Source organism: Uloborus diversus, chromosome 7 (genome assembly GCF_026930045.1).
Source record: "Uloborus diversus isolate 005 chromosome 7, Udiv.v.3.1, whole genome shotgun sequence".
Lineage (NCBI taxonomy): Eukaryota > Metazoa > Arthropoda > Arachnida > Araneae > Uloboridae > Uloborus > Uloborus diversus.
The window spans coordinates 79,737,800-79,761,543 of record NC_072737.1 but is presented as its reverse complement, the minus strand read 5'-3'; the positions used below and the strand labels follow the sequence as shown (position 1 = coordinate 79,761,543).

The 23,744-nt window shown below is 34.3% G+C and overlaps 1 protein-coding gene across 1 annotated transcript in view; it reads right to left on the bottom strand.

Annotated features, from left to right (window-relative positions):
- Window positions 1-23,744, bottom strand: part of LOC129226412 (E3 ubiquitin-protein ligase MIB2-like) — a 90,079-nt gene that overhangs the window by 31,129 nt on the left and 35,206 nt on the right. The window contains exons 2-5 of the mRNA XM_054861012.1: window positions 8,558-8,844; window positions 4,117-4,288; window positions 3,516-3,622; window positions 2,291-2,485 (exon numbers count right to left, since the gene is read on the bottom strand). Of these exons, the coding sequence (XP_054716987.1) occupies window positions 2,291-2,485; window positions 3,516-3,622; window positions 4,117-4,288; window positions 8,558-8,780 (697 nt within the window). The 5' untranslated portion in view covers window positions 8,781-8,844. The remainder of the gene's footprint in view (window positions 1-2,290; window positions 2,486-3,515; window positions 3,623-4,116; window positions 4,289-8,557; window positions 8,845-23,744) is intronic.

Genomic DNA, 23,744 nt, shown 5'->3' with positions numbered 1-23,744 from the left:
AATTATCTTTCAATGATTGCTGTTCAAAAATGTTGAGATTGTTACTTCAGCACCATTAAAAACAATTTCAACATGAAAAACGCATAAACCCAGAACAAAATAGCTGTTGTCAATGACTTGAAAGTAAAACTCAGGAAGCATTTTCATTGTTCAACGATACAATACCTCCCTATCCCCAGTCTCCATTCCGAAAAAACTTGCTTCTTGTTCATAGTTTTCCCTGGGCTACATGTCTCAAAGGATATGCAAGACTATGACTGCCAATATTAGAAAGATTGCTTTTTGTCTCTAAGTTCTGCTGTTGATAAACATAAAAGGGAACCATTTTAAAATGATGGTGTAACTAGATTTTGAGATACAGAGGTTTTCGGGAGCTCAGAACCTTATTAAAAATCAAAGGTTTCAAATCTAAACTGTACACTTTTTGGGAGACCTGAAAATGACCTTTAAATCATTATAGAACTAAGATTCACACAAGGTTTTACAAACATATAATGCTTGCCAGATTTTTTTTTAAACATTACGTGCTAATTTTTAGAAAACCGTTTGTCTTTCAAAATATGGCGACAGGGTTTACTTCAAGCATCAGTTTTGTAGGTACAAAAGTTTAGTTTATTTCAAATTTTTGGAATTTTTTTTTTAAATCAAACTTGATACTCAGTGGTATCTAAAACAGTGTAGCCAGATCCTAATAAATGAGAGCTGTATTAAGTTCGAAACCTAGTAAACATCCTTTAAAACTTGTTAAAATATCAAATCAAAAATAGATGTTAAACGAGCTGATGTGTGCATCACATGACTTCCTTTTACACCAATTTAATGTTATTTCTCTATTATTGCAATTTTAATGTGATTCTCTCTCTAACTCTCTAAATATCACCAACAATGGCTACATTAAAACCAGATTTTAAAAACAATAGCCAAATTTGTCGCCAAGTTGGCGAAAAAATTTGGCAACAAAACGGCTACCAAAAGACTGGCGATATATCGCCAAGTGTCCGCCAAATTGTAACACCACTTGAGTTTGCATCGAAATTAACAATGAATTCCCCCCAAAAAGGGGCAAAAGTCCCCGTTAGAAACACCCGAATGCAACCAAAAAAGGAGGTGCACAACTAAACCTCACTAGGAGTCTACGTACCAAATTTCAACTTTCTAGGACATTACGTTCTTGAGTTATGCGACATACATACGCTAATACGTACATACAGACGTCACGAGAAAACTCGTTGTAATTAACTCGGGAAACTTCAAAATGGATATTTCGAGCATCTATACGTTCTTAGGTACATATGTACGTGTGGTCGGGTCGAAAAAAAAAAACTCAGCATTCATTTGGGGGTGAGCAAAATGGAAATTAAGGCCGATTTTTGAGTGAACATTTTTTCGCGAATACAATACTTCCTTTTTTGTAAAAGGAAGTAAAAAAGAGTCACCACTGAGCTGAATATGTGTTTTTTTAATCTCATTCTTATAAAATAACAAATCAGGAATGGCTAGGTATATTTGGCAGGAGAACAATTAATTTATAAGAAGCACAAAAAAAAAAAAAAAAAAAAAAAAATCGTCTTGGCGAAAAAACTTGGCGACCAAAAGCTTGGCGATACGTCACCAAGTGTTTACCAAATTATAACACCACTTAAGTTTGCATTGATATTAACAATGATTTCCCCCCAAAAAGGTGCAAAAGACCCCCTTAGGAACATCCGAAAGCAACCAAAAGGGGAGGTGCACAACTAGACCCCACTACGAGTCTATGTACCAAATTTCAACTTTCTAGGACATACCATTTTTGAGTTATGCGAGATACATACGCACATACGCATATACGCACATACGCACATACACACATACGCACATACATACAGACGTCACGAGAAAAGTCGTTGTAATTACCTCGGTGATGGTCAAAATGGATATTTCGCGTGTCTATACATTCTTAGGCACTTTTCCGCATGTGGTCGAATCGAAAAAAAAAACTCAACATTCATTTGGGGGTGAGCAAAATGGAAATTAAGGGCGATTTTTGAGTGAAAATTTTTTCGCGAATACAATACTTCCTTTTTTGTAAAAGGAAGTAAAAAGGGAGGGGGGAGGTTCAATCATAATCAAAATGCAATTTGCTACAAATGAAATTCATTTCATGAAAAGAAATTGATGCTAACAGATATAAATATCCTGAAAAAGTATGTATGCTACAAAGTTAGCTATTTAGCTAAAGACGGTCTTAAAATTTCTTATTGCAAACATAGCAAAAATGTTCCTTATGAAGAAGTGAAAATTCATTTACCTAGAATAGGCAGATGATCTTTATAATAATAACCACCAACAGCATCTTGAGTGTATTTTAAATCTACTTTGCCTTTATGACCTAAACGATAAACATTAGTTGAGCCAGAAGACCAAGTTACATTAGCTACACTTCTTTCAGATTCATTGTCCCATCCTCGAATGTCCAAGACTTTGCCAGTTTTACCTTCTCCTCCTACGAAAGAAATGTAAAGATCATAAGAATGATACTTCTCTTAAAAATAAATTAAATTGCATTTCCAAAATCTGTGTTGAAAAATAAATTACATTCAAAAACATACAACCAGTTTTAGTGAGGTATAATATATTTTTGTTACAAATAAGTAATAAGGATTCTGAGAATTTTATAAATTAGTTTTGAAAAAAAAAAAACAGTTCAAGTAATAATAATATTGCTAATGTAATGTACTTATTTCAATTTTCAAATGATGTTTCATGCCTTAGAATTTTAATCAAATATTTTCATTCAACATTTGCAATTGAATATTTTTTCATCATTATATAAGAATCTCGTTTAAAACACCGTTCTTGAAAAAAAATTATTCCCATGACTGATGCCCCCTCCCTTTCAGAAGAAAATTCCGTCTGTAATATTTTTAAGCCTTCTAATAAAACTGTTAAATCAAAGTGCAAGCATTTTTGCATGATGAAGCACAGTTAACAACTAAATACTAAATTGAAATAAATAAATAAACAAGATAATTAGAATAACTACAGATGGCTAGGCTGATTTGGCAGAGCACAACACCCTTCTATTTTTTAAAAGCATCTTGCAGCTTTTTCAGTTTACTGATGTTTCAAGTGTTGCTCCTCACACAATGAGAAAAGTTCTAAGTTATCATGTATGATAACTTTTTTCATAGAAAACCATCCCCTCCACTCCTGCATCCAATGAGAAAAACTTGTTTTGATATTGTCACACTCATATATTTGTATGTAAATGCTCCCCAAGAAAATTAATTTGTGCAAAGGGTTTAAAAAATTATTTTTGAACATGAATTCTATTAAGTGGTTTTGTCTTCTTTCTTTTTTTGGGGGGGGGAGGAAGGGGGATGCAGATCCTTTCTAAAAATTTTAACCTCAAACACAGATTTCTTATAAAATTCAAAACAGCAAATAAAAAAAAAGTACTTTAAAATTAATTTGAGATTTTATCAGTAATTAGAGAAGTGTACTTCTTTTTATTGTGTGAGAAAAATACTTACCATCCTGATTACCCCAATCCCAATCAGGACCTCGGACAACTTTTGCTGAAACGAAAATTCCTTTCATTTGAAGCTTTACGGCTCCTTGTCTCTTTGGCATTTCAATCCTTTATTAAAAAAAAAAAGATTTTTAATTGAGCTATTTCAATGAGCAAAATTTAAATTAACAGACATAACTTTTTGTTCTGCGAAAAAGTCACTACATTACAAAAAAAGATGCATGTTTTGTTTCCACTGTTTAAACTTATTCTACTGCAGGAGAGAAGCCAAAAAGCAAAAAGAGGAGAAATTTCAATATTTCCCTCATACTACTTGATATTGCTATCCTATCAAAAAATCCACTAAAATTAATCTTCTTTGGATACTCTTTTAGTATATTTTTCAGCACAAAGGACTCCATAATTCATGCATGCAGCAGTTTTGAAGAAAGTCAAAGTAACTTTCTTTATCAAAAAGACTATCAGGTAAATTTAAAACATTTTGTAGTAAATTCTCTTGAAACTTGATTTACAAATACCACTATGCAAAAATTTAACAATTTTTATATGAAGAAAAATGAAATGTTTTGACAAATTAAGCTATTTTTAAGGAAAACATTTACCCAGATGATGCAGCTGTTTCAAGTCTTAAAAAAGGATGAGTAAGATCGTGTTTGTCGGACATGTAACACTGAGTGCACAGATCAAAATCAAAGCATCGAGTACATTTCCATCGCATACCGGCTATACCCTGTTTCCGGCATGAATCACAGATAATGTTTGGATGTTTGATTCCTGAAACAAATGAAATAATTAAATACTTAATTATGCATTACATATGTTTTTACACCAAATGTAAACCAAAGCATTTACAAAGTTTTACAAAGTCATGTATAATTTTTGAACTTAATGAAGCAACTGATTTAGCAGCTAATGACTATGATTAAAAAAAAAATTATTGTTTAGATTCTACCACAAATATCAATTTACGAAAAAATTTACATAAAAATTGTACAAAGTTGCACTTTCGTACAATTTATTATAAAAGTGCTTTGTAACTGTCAAAAAGCAAGCTGCTTTTTGTCAGTTTAAAGAAACTGGTCAGAGTGCGGACAGGCTCAGTATTATAAGGCAAGACGTAGTTTTAAGTATTGATACAGATTCAGAAAAGGGAATAGGAGCAAAGGCTAGCACATAACATTGACAGAAATCTTAACAGGTTTTTTGCTTAAGCTAATTCTGGGAAAGCTCGAAGTAGTCAAATTGGGCCACTGGTTGATGAGCACGAAAATTTAATTCAGAACGATAGGGATATTGCAAATGTTCTAAAAAACTTTTTTTCCAGTGTGTCTAACGATAACTGTATCTCAACAGTTGACACTAACAAGACACAAGCTATTATACAGCTAGAGGATTTTGTATTTTCCAGGGAGGAAGTTCTATTTTATTTGAAAAAAATTAAAGCAGTTAAAGCTCCAGGACCAGATAATATTTATCCAAAAATTTTAGTTGAATGTGCAGAGGAATTAGTGGATGTTATTTTAAATATTTGCAATGCTTCTTATAACTCAGGAACAGTGTCAGAGGACTGTAAGCTGGCTAATATTACGCAGCTCTTCAAGAAAGCGTCTAAAGGTAAAGCAGGGAATTATAGATCTGTAAGTCTGACTTCAGCGGCTTGTAAGATTTTTGAAACTTTGATCAGAATAAGATTATGAATTTCTTAGAGACCAATAGTCTGTTGACTAGTTTGCTGTATGGTTTCAGGAAAGGTAAATCGTGTGCTACTAATTAATTGCATTTCTATGACAAGGTTATCTACCTTGGTTTTAGATAACAAAAGGTGTGTGGATGTTGTTTATATTGAATTTAAAAAAAGCTTTAGATAAGATACCGCATGCTGCTCTTCTCATCAAATTAGCTGATATAGGAATAGGAGGAAACACCTTACTTTGGGTTGAGAATTGGCTGATTGGAAGGAAAAAAAGAGTAGTTATGAGAGAAAATCATTCTAAATGGAGTGATGTTTTAAGCAGGGTTCCTCAAGGATCAGTTTTAGGGTCTCTTCCGTTTATGTGATATTCTGTTTATTATATTTTTTGAATGACATTGATGAAAATATTTCTGGAAACATTAATTGTTTCGCTGATGATGTAAAAGTTATGGGGATTGTAGGGAATGAGGAACAAGTGAAACAGCTTCAAGAGGATTTAAACTAGAGACGTACCGAGTAGCACTTTGGTCGAGTACCGAGTACTCGGCCCTTCACTACTTGCTTGAGTACCGAGTACCAAATATGTTTTACGAACCACCGATACACACGTGATGAATTTTGAACTCATTGGAATAGTAGCACAGTCCTCCATGTCCATATGATAGTTTTTATAACAAAGTTCCAGCTGAAATTTAACCACGCATTATTCAAAAAAATTTTATTTGTCAAAAACTTTCCAAAAAGCTTTTCTTTTAATTAAAAATAAACAAATAAATAAAAGATATGATTAATCAAGTTGGAACTAAAACAAATTATATCAATCTATTACAGTTCTAAATCACCAAACATAAACAATTTTAAAAAGCAAATAAAACAACGTTAAAAGTACAAAAGTGCAGGGACACTGTAGACATGTGTTTCTGCATTAAAAGGAACATCTTTCTCAGTGCATAAAATGGGAGCTAATGAATGTAAAGACGTCCAACAAAAAATCCGACTTTTGTCGGACATCTTTAAATCCATAAGCTCACATTTGTGCATTGAAAAAGGCATTCCTTGTAATGCCAAAACATGTGTCTGCAGCATTTTACCGGAAGTGGTGGTAATGATCAAAGGGGTGGATAGCTTTAAGAGGGCCATTGATCTTCATTAAGGAATAAACTGACTAGGATCAGCCTAGCTGGGCCCAGAGCCTGTTTCTGGTCGTCATATTTGTATTTGTAACAAATCTCAACAATTTAAACTATGCACTGTGCTGTGCACTTGCAACAGATAGCTCATTTGCAAATTTTTTTAGCAAAACTTCATTTAGGAGATGTATATCTACAGAAAGGTTTGAAATTTCTAATTAAAAAGAGAAGAATTAACTACAGTTTGCTCTCTGTTTAACGAGGCTCTATTTAACGACTTTCTCTATTTAACGACGGCTTTTCACGGTCCCAGATGGCCCACTATAATGTTAAAAGTATTCTATTTAAGGACGCTATCTACTTAAGGAGATTTTTTGTGGTAGTTTGAAAGTCTTTAAACAGAGAACCAACTGTATTTTATAAGTACCTATGAAAGTCCTTTAACATTTTTTTCCTTTTTTTAAAAATTAATTTTCTTATACGAAAGGAGAGATGAGGAGGTAATATCTGTTTGTATGCTAAACTCTGAATGAATATCAAAACAGTAGCATTAATCAACTTGAGAAATGAAATCAGTCCAAATTAGGAAATTAGCTTAGGAAGAAAAAAAAATTCCCTTATAAATTTAGCAATGAAAGAAAATTTTAGAACTATGCAATGTAGAAAAAAGGGTATCTGACTAAATTTCGAGTTTTAGCCAAAGTTTTGCTAGATTATTTTAATTATTTTTAAGAGAGCCCAAAAAGCTAACAGAGTGCTGAAAATCTTTCCAGAACCCAGTCTTAAAGTAAGGACTAGGATGAATAAACAAATCCAAAGCATAAATGAAATGTCAAAAATTTATGCTGCAAAGCAGAAAATAAAGTTTAAATGTGCTGAAATCAAAGAAATATAAAGTTACATGCATTAATTCTAGTAATTTCTGTGGAGGCATGTGCAACATCATCAATGAAATCAGTAGGATTTAAAATAGGAGAAGCTAACTTTTAGTAAAAAACAAGCATTTTAATAGTAACAAACACACATGCTACTTTCTTTAAAAAGAAAATTTTAAATCAGTGTGATCTACCATCTATAAGTATGAAGCAGAAACATGGTTTGTCGATAAGAGTACTAGAGAAAGCTTCACCAACACAATTTATGGAAGGATATTTACTGGAAAGGATCAAAATACAGTGGGGAGACCAAAATCTACACAACTTGGGAGACGTGGTTGTGCAGGTTTTCGAATTTTGAGGGATTTCCGGCCATAAAGTTACTAACTTTAAGCGGTATCTTAAAATTACAGAATTGAAACAACAATAAAAATTTAGAAAAAATCAGGAATTACTTCCAAGAACAATTGAATAGCTTATAATCATTTTTGAAAAATTATGATAGCTAGTTTTTTCAGCAGTTACTTAAAAAATTTTTTAATTCAAAAGAAAAATTGCTCGAGTAGCCAATGCCATAAAGAAACAAAAACCACTAAATGGCGCCAGCTTGAAAACACTTGGTATTTATTTTCAATAGTTAAGATGTTTTTTTACAATTGAAATGTCCAAAATCATCTGCATTTGGCTTTTACATGCTAAATTGTTTGTATTTTTGACTTATTTTTGTGTGTCTTTGATCTCAGGTGTCATGTGAAATATAAGCGTTTTGCTGTAAATCTGTAGCAATCTTTTAGCATCTGCGGTTTACGATATTTTTTATTATTTCTTTAGTAGTACACAATATAAAACATACTGAGCAAAAATACAAACATATTTTTTCGAATAAAAATGGTTTTGTTTGATTGCATCGCTCGGCATGCATAATAATGCATAATAATAAAACAGAACACATTATCCACGAATTATGTGCAAAATAATTGTTTGGGCAACTAATTGTGATTCGGTTCATTATATATCAAATTAAAATATAAATGAAAAATTAATTTTAAAAAATTAAAAAATTGACGCAGATTTCAGGTTGGAGAATTTGTGGCACTCCACTGCACTACCACCATGGGTAAGAAACTAAAGTAGGGTTTGTGACATGAGGGAAAAGACCACACACATAAAATGGCACTAGGTCAGTGATGTAGCTTCAAGGAATAACAGGTTAATTTACAGCATTTAATTGGTAATGTTGTGTGGTCAAATGACTCAGAAAATGTCTGAAAGAAAGATTGTTTGAAAAAGTAAGCTAGCAACAGAACTGTGATGTAAAAATTCAATTGAACATTTAAAGGAATACCTAATGGAGCATTATCCAATATTCTCAGATCAAAAGCACCCTGATATCCGACGCGATAATTTGTACGTGATCCTGAATCCCACTGCACCACAACTGTCTTGTCTGGTGATGTAGAACTCCCAGGTTTTCCAATTTCAACAACAGTTCCAACGTGACCTTCTCCGTCATCTTGATTGCCCCACTTCCAGTCAGGCCCTCTCACAACACGTAAGCCCACTTCCATGAACAGGATTTCAATGGATTGCGTCCAAAAGATATGTAGAGGAGTTTAGAGGATCATGTAAACCCTAAGGAGAAAAGCAAATAATCAACAAAAACAGGAAAAAAATCATTACTACAAGTTCAAGAAGGTAAAATAAGATCACTTTCATGCTAATTATATTATGTAATTAACCTTTCTGAATTATACAGTACTTTTATTTTTGCAAAACATTGGCCGCAGCTTATATGAATCACTTTTGTTCTAAACAGTTTTGATTCCATAAAGTTAGATTTTATTCTGTTTTTGACGATTTGATTCATTAAAGAAGTTGATTCAATTAACCACTGACGCTATAATCTGGCGCCTACTGTAATAAATACAGAAAACAATATGAGATTGGGGCAGCAAACACAATAATGGTATTGACAAGTGAAAAAAAAAACATAGACAAAATGCATTGTAATTTATTGATCTTAATATTGCTTATTTTACAAAGGTGGACATCAACGATTATTTCTTCCATCCATAAAACGGGAATAAGAACATACAATCATAAAAACATCAAAAATTTCAAAATTGCTAGTCCTCCCCCTCATGTTTATCACTAAATCTCCCAATACAAATACAAATCTTTTAAGTATTTTGCTCAATGACCAGTGACAAAACCTCAAAACGTTTATGGGCTGCTTGCATCCCATGGTCGTCACCACCGAGGAGGAGGGACATACTCGTGGAGACCTGTGCACCAGAGGAGTATTATAAGAATAGAAAAATAAAACCTAAGAACATCAACTGCTGTCAAGTAAAAACAATAAACAATCATGATTGCTTAAAAAAATTTATATGTACCTAACATTAATGCAGGATAAAATTTATTGCTATGCATTCTCTCTGTTTCTGCCAATATTTCAATACAGATATTTTACAGACTGTTTTAAGCTCTGTGGAGACCTGCTCACATATAAAAGGAAATGGGAGGAGGGAGGGGTATTTCTAAACAAATAACTTATCAATCTTAATATTTTTCATATTTTTTATGAACTACACCTTTATTAATCACATCTTATAATTAATTATTTATTAATTAGTCAAAAGAAGATATGATCAAATACTTTTACATTTGCAAAGAATTTTTACTACAAACTTCCCATTCTTGATGACTAGCAGATTTCTTACATCAGAAAGAGATATAAGAGCTTAATCAATTAGCTTCAACTTAATCAGTTTCATTGTTTTTTTTTTTTTTTTGTTTTTTTTTTTTTTCCATATAGGGTTGTTTGAAAAAAGTGGGCTATATGTCCCTAACCACAAATGAAATGACTTTTGTACTACTTTTACCTTGATCATGTCACTTTAATGATGACAATGTATTTGGGAAACTTGCATCTAAGAAAACCATAAAGTATTATATAGCTCTTATTTTAGAAGTTGATGATGAAAATGAAAAACATACTGCTAAATTTTCAAGAAAGAATTGAAATAGCAACACTCTTTATTGACCTGATGCAGATGGTGTTGGAATTATTACTGAGGATAAAATGATAATGATTTTCCCGCAGCAAACTTTGAATAGTAGCTGCCATTTAGTGTTTCCCCAATTTCTATTTCAACTTATGATGTTTGCTAATTTACCAAAATCGATTTTAATCAACTGTATTACGTTTATTCAACACTGCTTCGTTTGTAAAAATAAATTTTTACCTCTTTGCTTTCAATAATTTTCGCAGATGTAATTGTTTTGCTTTTCGTTTCATAATTTTCCATCATACAGACTTAATTGTCAGTAGATATCTCAAAAATGGAAGCATTAAAAAAAAAAAAATACTAAAAATTTATACTTTATCAAGTAAGACCCATTACTTTATTTTTAGATGTGCTTGCTTTAAATTTAAAGGTCGGTTACCCATCGTATAAGGTAAGTGGGACAATCATCTTACATAAAATTAAAGAATTGTTAAGAATATTTGAATCATTATTTCAGAAAATAATGATGAACTTCTGCTTAGAAATAAACTCTTATAATAAAACAAGTCAATAAGTTCATTTATTGATTTCAAAATTTTGTATAAGGCTTCAAAAACGAAATGTTCAACAAAAAAGGGGGGGAAAACGGTCCCATCTATCCCAACCCCATTTAAAAAAAACTTCATTATTACAAAATGTTAGGCTCAAAATCTAAAAGAACTCCACAATTAGATAACAAATTGAATTCAGCTTAAAAAACAAACACACACACACACACACACACACACACAAAAAAAAAAAACTCTATGCTCAAGACCCAGCACTTAAAGAAATGCAAAATTCTTCAGGTGAACAAACAGATCGGTGGCTCTCTTTTGAATACAGTCGGTACTTGGCTAAACGCGTCACTTAGTGCATCACTATAGGATCAAATTTTCTCATTAGGAGGGGGGGGGGGGGGAGGATTAATGAATAACAATGTTTTTTCGTTCTTTTTTGATGATGAATAAATAATTTATTCCAATCAACACATTTCTTTACTCAAGTGTTTCATTTCCTTTTAATCAGAACGACTCCATATCCACCAGCATATTTTAATTCCGATAAATCAAAATGAGTATGCGGCAATCTGAGAAGGTTGACTTTTACGACTCACTTCCTACTAGGAAACTGTCGTACAGAGTCGGTGTTAATGACATCGACTCTAACAACAGAAAGTGAACTCGGAGCGGTAAGGTCAAAACATGCACGCGACACGGCAATGTGCCCAAAGCTGAATGAAGTGAACCTAGAATACTAAACAGAGAAGGAGGGGGAAAGCGACAGCAGTGATTAACCGATAGGGAAGACATGTAATCATGAAAAAGACCGAGCATATTTTTACGGTGTATACCAAGCCATGACTGATGCAGCGAATATTCACGGGGAAGACATTCAGAAATTAATTGCCTGTGTCGTAGATAAAAGCTGTTACTAAGCGCGAATCAAGAAGGGGCTGGTCAAGAAGTCATAACCCCCTCAGAGAAATCCAAGACAATCTGAAACTTCATTTTGCGGACTTGAAATTCGGGAAATTACTGGGGGAGATCTCCATAAACCTCATTTGTGCTGGAATATTGCACTTTTGACACTCACCCCACCCCCTTCCGATGAGTGTTGTCATATTTTGATAACGACCCCCTCCAAGCTGTATTCACGCTTAGCTGTTACCTCTGGTTTTGAACAAGGTTAATTTTGAGACGTTCAACAAGCGGGTACGTTAGGGAATTACCTGCGGTGCATAGTATCGAGTAACCCCAGACTATGTACGGAATAGAGTGGAGCGAATCTCGTAGATAAAAGCAGATCAAGGAAATTGTAAAAGTAACAAAAGTCAACGCTAAAATACATGTACCACTAGTTATATTTACTCATTAAGACTTCACTACGTTTTGCATTGAAAAAGGCGTTCCTTGAAACGCCGAAACATATGTCTGCAATATATATGCGAATTTTCTTTTTATATGTTGTTACTTTACGTTATTTAACTAGCAGTATCTTTTTTTTTTTTTTTTTTTTTGAAAAGCCTATAATATCGGCGACTGAAGTATTTCCAACAGCATCTTGTCACAAAGTAGTGAATTGTCCTCTACAATAGATTCTGCATTGTTGATCATTATTTATGTACATTCTTTTCACAAATGAGTGCCTCCATCCCAACACACACATTACGTAAATTATCGTCATAAAAAATTAAAGACTGCAGATAACCTACAAAATGGAAACATACTGCATATTCATAGGCGGCTGGTGCACCAAAAAAGTGGGGACTCGAAAGAAATGTGAGGGGTTAGGGGGCGTAGAGCTTTAGCAATGGGGGGGGGGGAATCGGGCGTCATTAATGGTTTTTAACATTACCGATTCTATGACCTACAAAAAATGTGGAATATGGCCTCAAAAATCTGGACGGATGGCCACCGCGTAGACTTTCTTCTTCCAATTCAAAGTTCTATTTTTAAGAAATAAGATGAGAAAAATTCATTTATAGTTAGAATTTTTACTTTCGTAAAATAAATGAATCTACCCTATAAAAATTATTTCTCGATCGATCATTAATTTTTAACTTTGAAAAGTGAACAAGGCCCCTATATATTTAAAAAGTGAGGGGGCATCTGCCCCTCTTGTCCCCCGTACGAGCCGCCTATGCATGCATAATCAGGACTTGCCGGGCGCGCAGACTCCTGAGATGCTACGAGAGTTGAGCACTTTCCAAACTGCTTGAAATATATTAAGCGGGAATCCTATTTTTTCTAAAACAGTAAAGCAAAACTTATTGCTTAAGACTAAACACTTTTCCTTACCGTCATATTTGAACTACTAATACAAATTTGAGACTTTTATTTAGTTCGTTATTTACTTACGCAAGCTTCGAGTCAATTCGAGCATAAACTGGACTTCTATGTTTCTACAGAAGATTATCCTCTACATTTAAAAGATCGTAGCTCTTTAATCAAGTGGGCCAAATGTTTAATAACATCAAAAGTATGCTTTCATGCGGATTATGGGGCTCATTGAACTCGATGTTGTGCGATTCGATCGAATTCCATCTACTGTAGTAGCGTAGCGAGAAATTACCTTTGGGGTGGGGCAAAGAAAATTCCTGGCTGTGCCATTGGTAGATACAGTTGATGTATTCCATTCGATCGAATTCTGCTAATGTTGAATGAGTCCCTAAATTTGCAAATTTGACCCTTTTTAAACCTCTCTTCCCCATTTTGAACTTCGAGCGCGGTGCCACTGATTTCCAAAGTTTGATGGCACTGGGACTAGTGCACAAGCAAAATCCGAATAAAAGAATATTACAATCCATAAAACTCACCTAAGTTCTCAGTTTTAGATTTTATTAGCATATGTTTCAAACTAGAACGAAAAATCAATTTTTATTTCGGAGTAGCAAGGTATGTAACCTATTTCTGGTTTCTAGTTGCAGCTGCGACTCACCATAATAGAAAACCACTCGGATTTACTAGCGTACGTTTCATACGCAGCGCACTCAAGTTTCAAAAGTTCATCAGCCAATAAAAGAAAAGGTAAAATACTTCAATCTAAAAAAGAGAAAATGTAAAATCATTGGAATTTATTTGAATTTTGACGTCTACAATTCAAATAATGTTTTTCGCAATCACGAATTGAGATAGTACCCTACTCGTTGGGTTTCTTGTTTCTTACATATGGAATCCGATATCCATCAGTATACTTATCATACCGATTATTTTACAGCGTATAACGTTATGTATTTTTACTTCCTATCAATCCTAAATGATGGGAATTAGGTTTATGGAAATTTTTCATTCAGATGAAATTTTGCTGTTCAAGTTTCTAAGTGTTTTTTTTTTCCTGAAAAAACGTTACTTTACAAAAAAAAAAAACTTTTTTAAATGTAAATTCTGCTTGAGTAAAGCCCTAAAAAAGAATATGAATAAAATCAAACATCGGACGATTTGTATCTATAACGAGGAAAATTTCGCTCTCTAACATCACAAAAAACTGTCGTCTTACTAATCTGAAAAATCAGAACAACATCAACTTTGGTCAAGTGAGAATAATAAACAATTCGTGACAGCTCAAAAGGAAGTAAGCAATGCAGTAAAAAAATAATAATAATAACTCTTTACACTCGAGTCGACTTAACGAGATATTATCCAACATTACAATCCATTGTAGAGAAGAGAATAAATTTATAACAATACAGTTGATCATTCATTAAAACAACCACTCTATTTACGGAGATCTAACTAGTTCATATGAGGCAGTGAGAAGCAAAGGGATGTAGTGGACATTTTCAAAGTTTTGAGTAAAACGCAAAGATAACATCGTAGGTAGGCTTTCATTAAATTTTTTTTTCTAAATCATGCTGTTTAGCAGCAACTACCAGGGCTAGTACCGTCTCTTGCCCCAAAACAGAGGGGAGGTTCACCCACCATGTGTACTGGTTATGCCCAAAATTTTTAATTTTACCACTTACATCCCTTTGCTTCTCGCTGCCCCATATGTTAGGGGCCATTCATTAATTACGTACGGGTTATGCGGAGGAAGGGGGGGGGGAGAAAATCTCTTTACATACCCTTACTTTCCGCTTTCCGGAGGGGGAGGGAGAGTTCAACCCAATGTTACGTAATATTTTTCAAATCGATATTTTATTTGCTTCTGGAAGGTAAAAAACATACTATTAGGATGAGCCCCTTTTTACTTGTTTTACTAAGAATGAATAGCGAAAAATATAATAAAAGAATAGAACTATGTATGGCATGTTTTATTTTTAAGTAGTATCGCATCATATAATATATTTGAAAAACAAAAACCTTTGGTTTATGTCAAAATGGGAGATTTAGTGAAACTGGTCCTTTTCTAACAACATTTTATAATTTTGAAAAAAGAAATGGAATCTCACTTAAGAATAGGGGGGGGGGGAGGGTTTGAAAAATCTTACGTTCTCTTACATAGTAGTAGAGGGGGGGGGGTCAAAAATTGCCAAAATCAGCGTGATGTAATTATTGAATGGCCCCTTATAACGTAAATCAATTAAAAGTCAGAATTTTTAGCACTTTGTGATTAAAATTAATGGACCTTTTTCACTTAAATAACTAAGACACAAATCGTACTACACTTTCAAAGAATTTCATCGTTCAAACATTCAAAACTTAAGTACATCCGCTGCTAAAGATGATTTTCTAGAATAATCATTAAGGAAAATGCGTTGCGCGTCTCCCATTCGTCCCAACTGTTATTTACTCTTGACAGAAACATGCAAACATAATCACTGGTCCCAGACAGAGGGAAATCCGCCTTCTGGAAATGAGGTTTCGGGGATGGAAGTGAGTGCTGATGACATGCCCTCGGCAAAGAACACCTACGTTAAGCAAGAAATAATGTCCTCTTCACCTTAATTCAATAATGAAGGATTCAAGAGGAGAAGCGGTTACAAAGAGGCGAAACAAAAGATATGGAAAAACTGTTTATATATTCCTTTGCTTGATGAGGCAAGGTTGGGAATTAAAACTGTTACAGAGAAAGATAGTTGATTTTTTGACTGCAGAGAAGTTTTAAAAGCAAAAATAAACTCAGTTTTACAATTCTATCAAAAGGTACTTTTCTCCACATCACCCCATCTGAAGACTATTAAAAGGTGGTACTCAGAAATGTACTAGGCCCAGCAATATGACAAAAAAAAAAAAAACACGCGCACACACACACACACACACACACAATGGTTCTGAGGGTTTAATTCCCAATCACTGCCCCTCGCTATGACCTTGCTTCCTCCTGTTCTAATTTTTCAGCTTTGAAAGTCATAGCTTTATTTTTTTAATTTCTGATTAACAAAAGCCCTATTTCTTTTTCCTACTACCTTCCCTATATTTTAAATCTTTTCTCTACCCCCCCCCCCTTTTTTTGTGTTAAACTTATAACTATTTCTTGCCAAATTAATTGCTACATTCGAATACTTTTGGCTACTAGAAAAAAAGTATTTATCACTATTTTCATGGACCTAAATATTGTTTTTGGCTTATATCAAAGAGTACTTCTGAGCTTGTTTGTTTCTTCAAAGTGCGTAGCATCAGCGGAGGGCGGACTGTGTCCCCCAATAGGGCACCAACCTTGACTCCCAAAAGCAGGGCCGATCCTAGGGTGTCGGCCGCTCGTGTGCAAAGACCTAATGTGCCGCCCCTCAAGAGTAATTTGCATATTTTGACTCATTTTAACGTCCATATAAATCTTTCTTCAAATTTCTATACCAAATTCTAATTAAAAAAACAGAAGAATGATGAATTTATAAAAAGGAATAAAAGTTTTATAGTAAGAAACTCTTTAGGTACAATTTATATCTTTGAAGAAAGTAATATATACCAAAATTTACTAGTCTTAAAAACGCATTTTATAGTCTGTCTTCAGTGACATCAGAAGAAGGACGGAGGAGAGGAAGCAGGGGTGAGGGATTTATCTGAGAAAATTATCGAAATTGGCGTATGAAAAAGGGTTTTAGGTTTTCTTTGGTTGTGTTCGGTTGCAAGGACAAAAGAGTCGGGTATACTGAAGGTGCATGGAGAAATTTTCGAAATTGAAGTCAAATGTCGCAATTTTAGGAACTTTTTCGAGACTTCAGGAGATAGTAATGTTGATGTTCTTTCCTAAAATTCTTTCCAAATGGAAATCAGTTTGAAGCTATATTTTGTGACCGTAGCGAAGGAAGGATCGGCGCTCTTCCCGAAAATTTTCCGAAACTGAAGTTTTAAACACGCAATTTTGGGTTACCTTTGTTGACGTTGCTAGAGGGAGAGAGATTCAATCGCCTCCCATCGAAGGTTTTCGAAATTGAAGTTTAAAACGCAAATTTAGGCTGTCTTTGGTGATGGTAGGGAATCTGGCGGCTTTCCCCCGGTAATTTCTCGGCACTATTGTTTAAAAAACCCATTTTGGGCTATATTTGAAAACGATAGGGGAAACGTGAAAATATTCCGAACCGAAATATTTTTCAGAACTAAAATCCATTATAGTCTATTTTTTAGAAGGAAGGGTTTTGATGCTCCAAGCGGATGTTTCTAAAAGCGCAGTTTTATACTATCTTTGGTGACGTTAACGATACTGGGAAGCTTCGGCGGATCTTACGGATATTTTTCGATATTAATATCTGAAAAATGCAACTATAGACTTTTGTTCACCTCACCTCGACGATTGATGGGTATGCATTAGAGCGGTAAAAAGTTACATAAGCCAAGCAGTTCTCCTCCGGAATTTTTTAGAAATTGAAGTCCCAAAAACGTATTTTAGGCATTGTTTGATAACGATGGGACTAAGAGCGGGCGGGGGTTCAGTGTGCCCTCACGAACTAGAAACTGAAGTCAATTTCAGGCTAGTTTAGGCAGGAAGGGTTAAGTGGCTCCGCGGAACCATCTAAAAACGAAATTTCGAGGTATAGTGATTGCATTGGAGAAAAGGGGGATCCGGAGTCCTTCCCCGAAAGTTCTTGAAACTAATGTCTGTAAACGCAATTTTAGTTTGTTTTTCAATAAATTAAGTGAAAGGGGGTGGGATTAGGGGCTTCTCTAAAGACGCTAACTGAGACTGTCTTTGGTAGTAATTGCAAAAAGTCCATCGCAAAAATTTCGAAAAGAAATCCGAAAAATGTCATTAAGCAATTTTTGATGACATTAGGAAAGGCTGTCCTTTAAAAACACATTTTAGATTTCGGAGCCAACATTTTTAGGCTATGTTTGATTAAGTTAAAGTGGAAGGGGTGAACCAGAGACTTAATTGGGTCCTTAAGATCGGTGGTTCAACCAGTGAAATGTTCCGAAATTAAAGTTCTAGAAACGCAATTTTAAGCCTTCTTTTAGTCTTGTCAGGGAGGTCATGGCATCCTTTTGGATCTTCGTTTAAACTTTCTACCCAGGGCAAGAGCCCTGTCCTCCTACCTGATCTGAAACCGGGCAGTTCATTCGGGATTTTAATTAGAAAAAATTGCCGTGAAGTAGGAAAATTACAAAATTTTAGTTCGTCATTCATATATATTTGACTCTCAAAGGCGTCGCAATTTTCCACTTTCTTCCTACGCATCCACGATTATTGAACACAGATTTTGTTGTTTGAAATGCTTATGATGAGAGTATCTAATCAGTATAGCTTTTTTTTTTATGTAAGTAAAAAATGTCTTCATTATTTAGGTCTATAAAAGTTTGGAGGGTAAACATTAGTGGCCGCCCTCGGTGCTCCTTTTAGAAGGCACCCTTTCATGCTTCAGGAGGGGGCCATTTCCCTCATCTCCCCTCCCCTGTATCCATGCCTGATTACCGGTTCTGTCACAAATTTTGCAACCAAATGAAGCATGTGTGTAAAGAGTAAATATTAATGGACAATGAACCAACACAATATTCCCAAACATTCTATTTTTCTTAAACTATGCTATATATGCTGTCGGGATATCGACACTTACTATGATAAGTGAACGTTTAAAATTCAGCATATTTATTCGAGTTATTATAAGTTATCTTGTGAGAAATTCTTGAGGAATTTTTCTTAATTATAAGAATTACATGATGCGGCCTGCGGCCGCCCCTTGCTTCGGCCGCCCTTGTGCGGTGCACACTCTGCACACCTGCTAGGATCGGCCCTGCCCAAAAGACGCACAGGTTCGAGGGCACCAGAAAAAAAAAAGAGAGAAAAAAGAAAAGGAAACGTACATAGGTTCGAAGGAGGGGAGAAAACGTCACACAGGTTTGGGGAGGGGAGAAACAAAGGTGCCCAAGTTAAGGGGCGAAACACACACACACACACACACACACAAAGACGCACCGGTCCGCGGTCGGCCGATGGGCGACTCCATTCTCTGTCTATTTGCCTGTGACTTGTTGATCAAAGGATTAACTTTGCTAGCTACATCCTCATACTAGTACCCCCCCCCTCCCTCCTAAGTTAACAGCTATAAATTTGAACACTTTTTAAATTTTTTTTCAGGGATTTCAGGGTGTTATACTATCAATTAACAGCAACCACTTACCAAGCGTTCCCCCTTATATTAGTACCAAATTAGGTGCGAAAATCCAGAGTTCGCACTCTTGAGCCGCATCCTAATCAACTAGTATATTAAAATTAGACGTAGGTATGGAGGAATACTTAAGTGCAGTGAAGTGAACTAGTTTACCGAGTCAAATGCTATTGACTGATAGCATTGTAGCCTGAAATCTGAAAAAAATGTTCAAGTAAAATTATAAAATCATCTGAGCCCATATTTAGTGCAAAAGTATATGTACCTCCTAATTTGGGGTAAAATATTTTCGACCTAAACGTAGCGACAAATTTGGGTCGGAGGAACATTTCCTTCCCTCCTTTAAACTCAACCCAGAATATAAATTTGAAGAGAGAATATAAAATGTTATAACTTCAAAACTAGTTTAATCTGAATTTGAATCTTTCTAACGAACAAATGGATTATCTAAACACAACAAAAGCAGCAACACACATATTGAATCTAAAATTCAAATTTTATAATATGCTTATTCAGGGTCACTAAGTATTTTACACACCACTGCTTCCGCTTACTGGGAATGTGCAAGTAACAAGTGGCCATTAAATAACTAGTTTGCTTCTTACGTCATTAAGGGGGAAAAAGAAACACGGTTACCCCAGGGTTTCACCTCTTAACGATCCGAATGCATTATCTTTGAAGAATTTAATAAGAATGGGGATAGCTGGTTTTCCTCATGACTTGAAAAGAACTTTCAACTGCCTATTTGTGCCATTTGAAATCAATCATTGCGTTTTGAATTAAATATCCATCCAAATGCTTTTCACACAAGTGCTAATTTCTAAGAAAAGAAATGAGTTAGTCATTTTGTCTTCAGAGCTCGCTTAGTATCTTATTAACTAGAAAATCGCCCGTCAAGATATGACGGGTGAAAATTGCTTCTACATTTGAACGAAGTCATTGCTTCTTCTTTGGTGTTATTTTGACAGTCGAAATTTTAACCCTAATTCCAGTGGATTAACCCTCAACTCCAGTAGTGGAGTGGCGTTCATTTGTTGAGCACTTTTTCGTTTCTTCATTCCCCTGAAATGACAGTCTTACCAGTAAAACAGTTGCGTCACCGGATCGAGTTCAGCCTTGTCACAATAAAGCCTTTCCCTGCATGTTAAACATTACCAAAACATGTTATCATATTATCATGTCGTGCCGCGTGTTTCATTGTTGTTGACGTCAGGAACGTTACTCAACCATTGGCTGTTATATATATGAGAATTGTCTGAATTTCTATTTTCACAATATTTTGTAGCCAATAACGACGGCGATAGATTCTTAAGCCTAGGCTTGCCAGATTTTCGAAATGTTCAACCGGGACACCGAAGTAACCCCCCCCCTCCCCTCCCCACCTAACGTAGCGAGTTTTCAAAATTGTACACACCCCTTGCTGGTTTTTAGAAGGTTTTAGAGAGTATAGTTAGTGTTACACAAACCTGGCAGCAAATGTAATGCTGCTATTAGGATCTACGTAGCCTTTCACAGGGCTGCCACGTTAAGTTTGCCCCAACTATAGTTCATTCTTAATGCTATTAATAAATGGAATTATGAGCCTATACCGCGGGTAATTATAAATGACACAAGCATATAAATTTAAACATTCTGACATTTCTAAATTTAAACATTCTATCATTAATTTCTGACAGTTTTTTATGAGTTTCTTTAGTAAGAAGAAACACTTTGAATGAGGAACAAAAGTTTTTGAACAATATTTATTCATCAAAACTTTTTCAGAAAGTGTTTTTTTTTTTTTTTTTTTTTTTTTTTTTTTTAATCTTGTAAAAAATCCTCGAAAGCTAATCTGATATAAATTTTACAAGTCAATGTTTCAAATGGAAAATAATTATCCTAAATAATATGCACAGTAAATTATTTTTAGACTTTCCTGGTCATCTGTAATCAAATTTATCTCCTACTGGGACGTGAAGTAAACGACCGGGACACCAGGATTTTGGCTGAAAACCGAGACGTCCGAAGTTTTTCATGCTGCAGGCGAGGAATTCGCGTTAGCTATAGAATTCGTTACTTGCGAAAAACTAGCGTTTATAGCCATTATGCGTAAGTCGAATCGCGTTGTAGCGCGAGTCCACTGTAACATCAATGATCAAACAAAATAATGTAATGAAGATATTATATGAATTCTGTCACTCTCTCGATTTCCGTGTTCTTATCAAAGCTAGTTTTACATTTCCTTCTTCTATAACACAGACCAAAATATTTTTTCTAAAAAATAGAAAAACAAAAACGCTACACGAAGTCGCTATTCAATAGTTTCCGCACAGCTATGTTAACACAACTATAAATGCCACTACATGTGTACGCAAAGAAAATAACAAACAAAAAAATGTCGGAACAAGTAGAACTTCTGTCACTGAACCCCGAACAGCGACCATCTGCCAGATCGATAAAAACGGAAACTTGTTAGAAAGCTTTCCAGTGCGTAACAATTACTCAGTTTTTCACAACTTTACGCTCCAATTTACACTGACAACTGGGAAAACATTCCATTTTTGTCATGTGACAAAAGCATATTAGCATAAAAAGAAAAGGTATGAAATGATAATGCTTTAAGATGTTTGAATATTAATGAATTTTTCTTACTTTTTTTTAAAACTTCATACGTCAGTAAAAGAAATACGTCGGTAAAAAGTTATTTACAACAATTAGCCCACAAACACATTTCGGCAATTCTTAATTCGCACCGCAGAAGTTATTCCGTAGAATATCAGGAGAAAATAAATCCTTTTATCATGAATGATTATATTAAGTTGCAGAAGAAATACATTCGAAGAGGGAGGAGGATGTAACATGTATTTCTAATGTTTTAATTCAAGGCAGTACACAATACTAACCTAACCAACCTGGAGCGCCCACAGGAGGGGGAGGGAATAAGACGCAACTTGCGCCATCAATTTGGGGGGGGGGATTTTTAATTTATTCAAATTTATTAATTGATTTATTTTAAATCATTTGTTTTATTTTATTTTATTCTGTTTATATTTTATTTCATTTGTTTATTTAATGTGTGTGTGTGTGTGTGCATCATTGGCGTAGCACAGAACTTTTCTAATGAACTAATAATAATAATTTAAAATAAATAAATAAATAAATAATGTTTTGAAAAAATAAATAAAATAAAAAAGAGATAAAAAATAAAAAAGGGAAAGACAGAGGGTTGAGATTTTTTTGGGGGGGGGGGGGATTTGCGCCATTGAACTTGGGTGAGGGGATGGGCTCCCCTGTAACCAATACACAACCTAAACAACACTAACATTCTTACCCTATCACTAAATATGTTTCAAATTGCATCCCGGCTAGCAAAGACGCAATTAGTTCAATGGTTGGAAAATGTTTAAAAAGATGGAAATAAAAGGGGGGGGGGGGAAATGATTTTAATATTCAAGATCAGTTTAAATTTGAAATTGCCCTGCATTATTTAAACAAAAGCAATGAATGCAATGTTTCAAGGGTGACAGTTGCGAATTCCCAAGGCGAAAGTTTTTAAAGAAAGGGATTGCGTGTCTCAAATTTAGTTTTAAAGTTTATTAAAGAATTCAATACATTACTGAAAAAATGAAAACGCATTTTCTGAGAAATATTTCAAGTCAGAAAATATAATAAACACATTGACGAATTAGGATGATCGCTTGAGAAATAAAAAAATGAAAAATTATCACTCTCTATTCAAGAATTTCATTCAATAATAAGTAATAATTTTCTCTTTAATACAATCCTAATACAAATTAAATTTAAAAAAAAACAAACTGCTCGAATTTTCCCCAGATTTTACTCATAAACAGATTTTTTATATTTTTCCAACTTTTATATCATCCTTCGTCTCAAAAACGCTTGAAAAGAAGAAAATTCGTTAAAAAACAGACAATTCCTAATCCTTACAAAAAACGAAATTTTTCTTTCTTTTTTTTTAAATAAAAAAATTAAAAAAAAAAACTCACAAAGATATCGTCAAGAACGAGTATTGCGATCGCAACATTAACAATATTTTAATGTATGTCAAGGTTTCTAACGAACTGAGATGAAATTAATTATACTCGAATTCCATTTAAACATTTCTCGAGCAAATAATAACGACCAGAAAAGTATTGTAATATATTCGCAACTCCAGAGCTCGAGTACGCTACCTTGCGGTGATTAACAATACTAAAGAGAAAGGAAAAACATTCCGTTCCACGTGTTTTCTTTAGAGAAAATCACAGGCTTCAGAGAGTTTGTGGTGTAATGTAATTTCGAGAAATAGACAAGAAAATTCAGGGTTCATACTCTATTCGGATGAAAAAATTACATGACTTTTCCAAGACTTTTTCATAACTTCAATAAAAATTTTCATGACCTTGTTCACGAAGAGAATAGCACCATTTAATCTCAAACTTACTAATTTTTGGAAATGAGCTTTAGCAAAACATCTACATGAATGCCACAGCCTCATTGAAGCACTTACTCGTAATGTA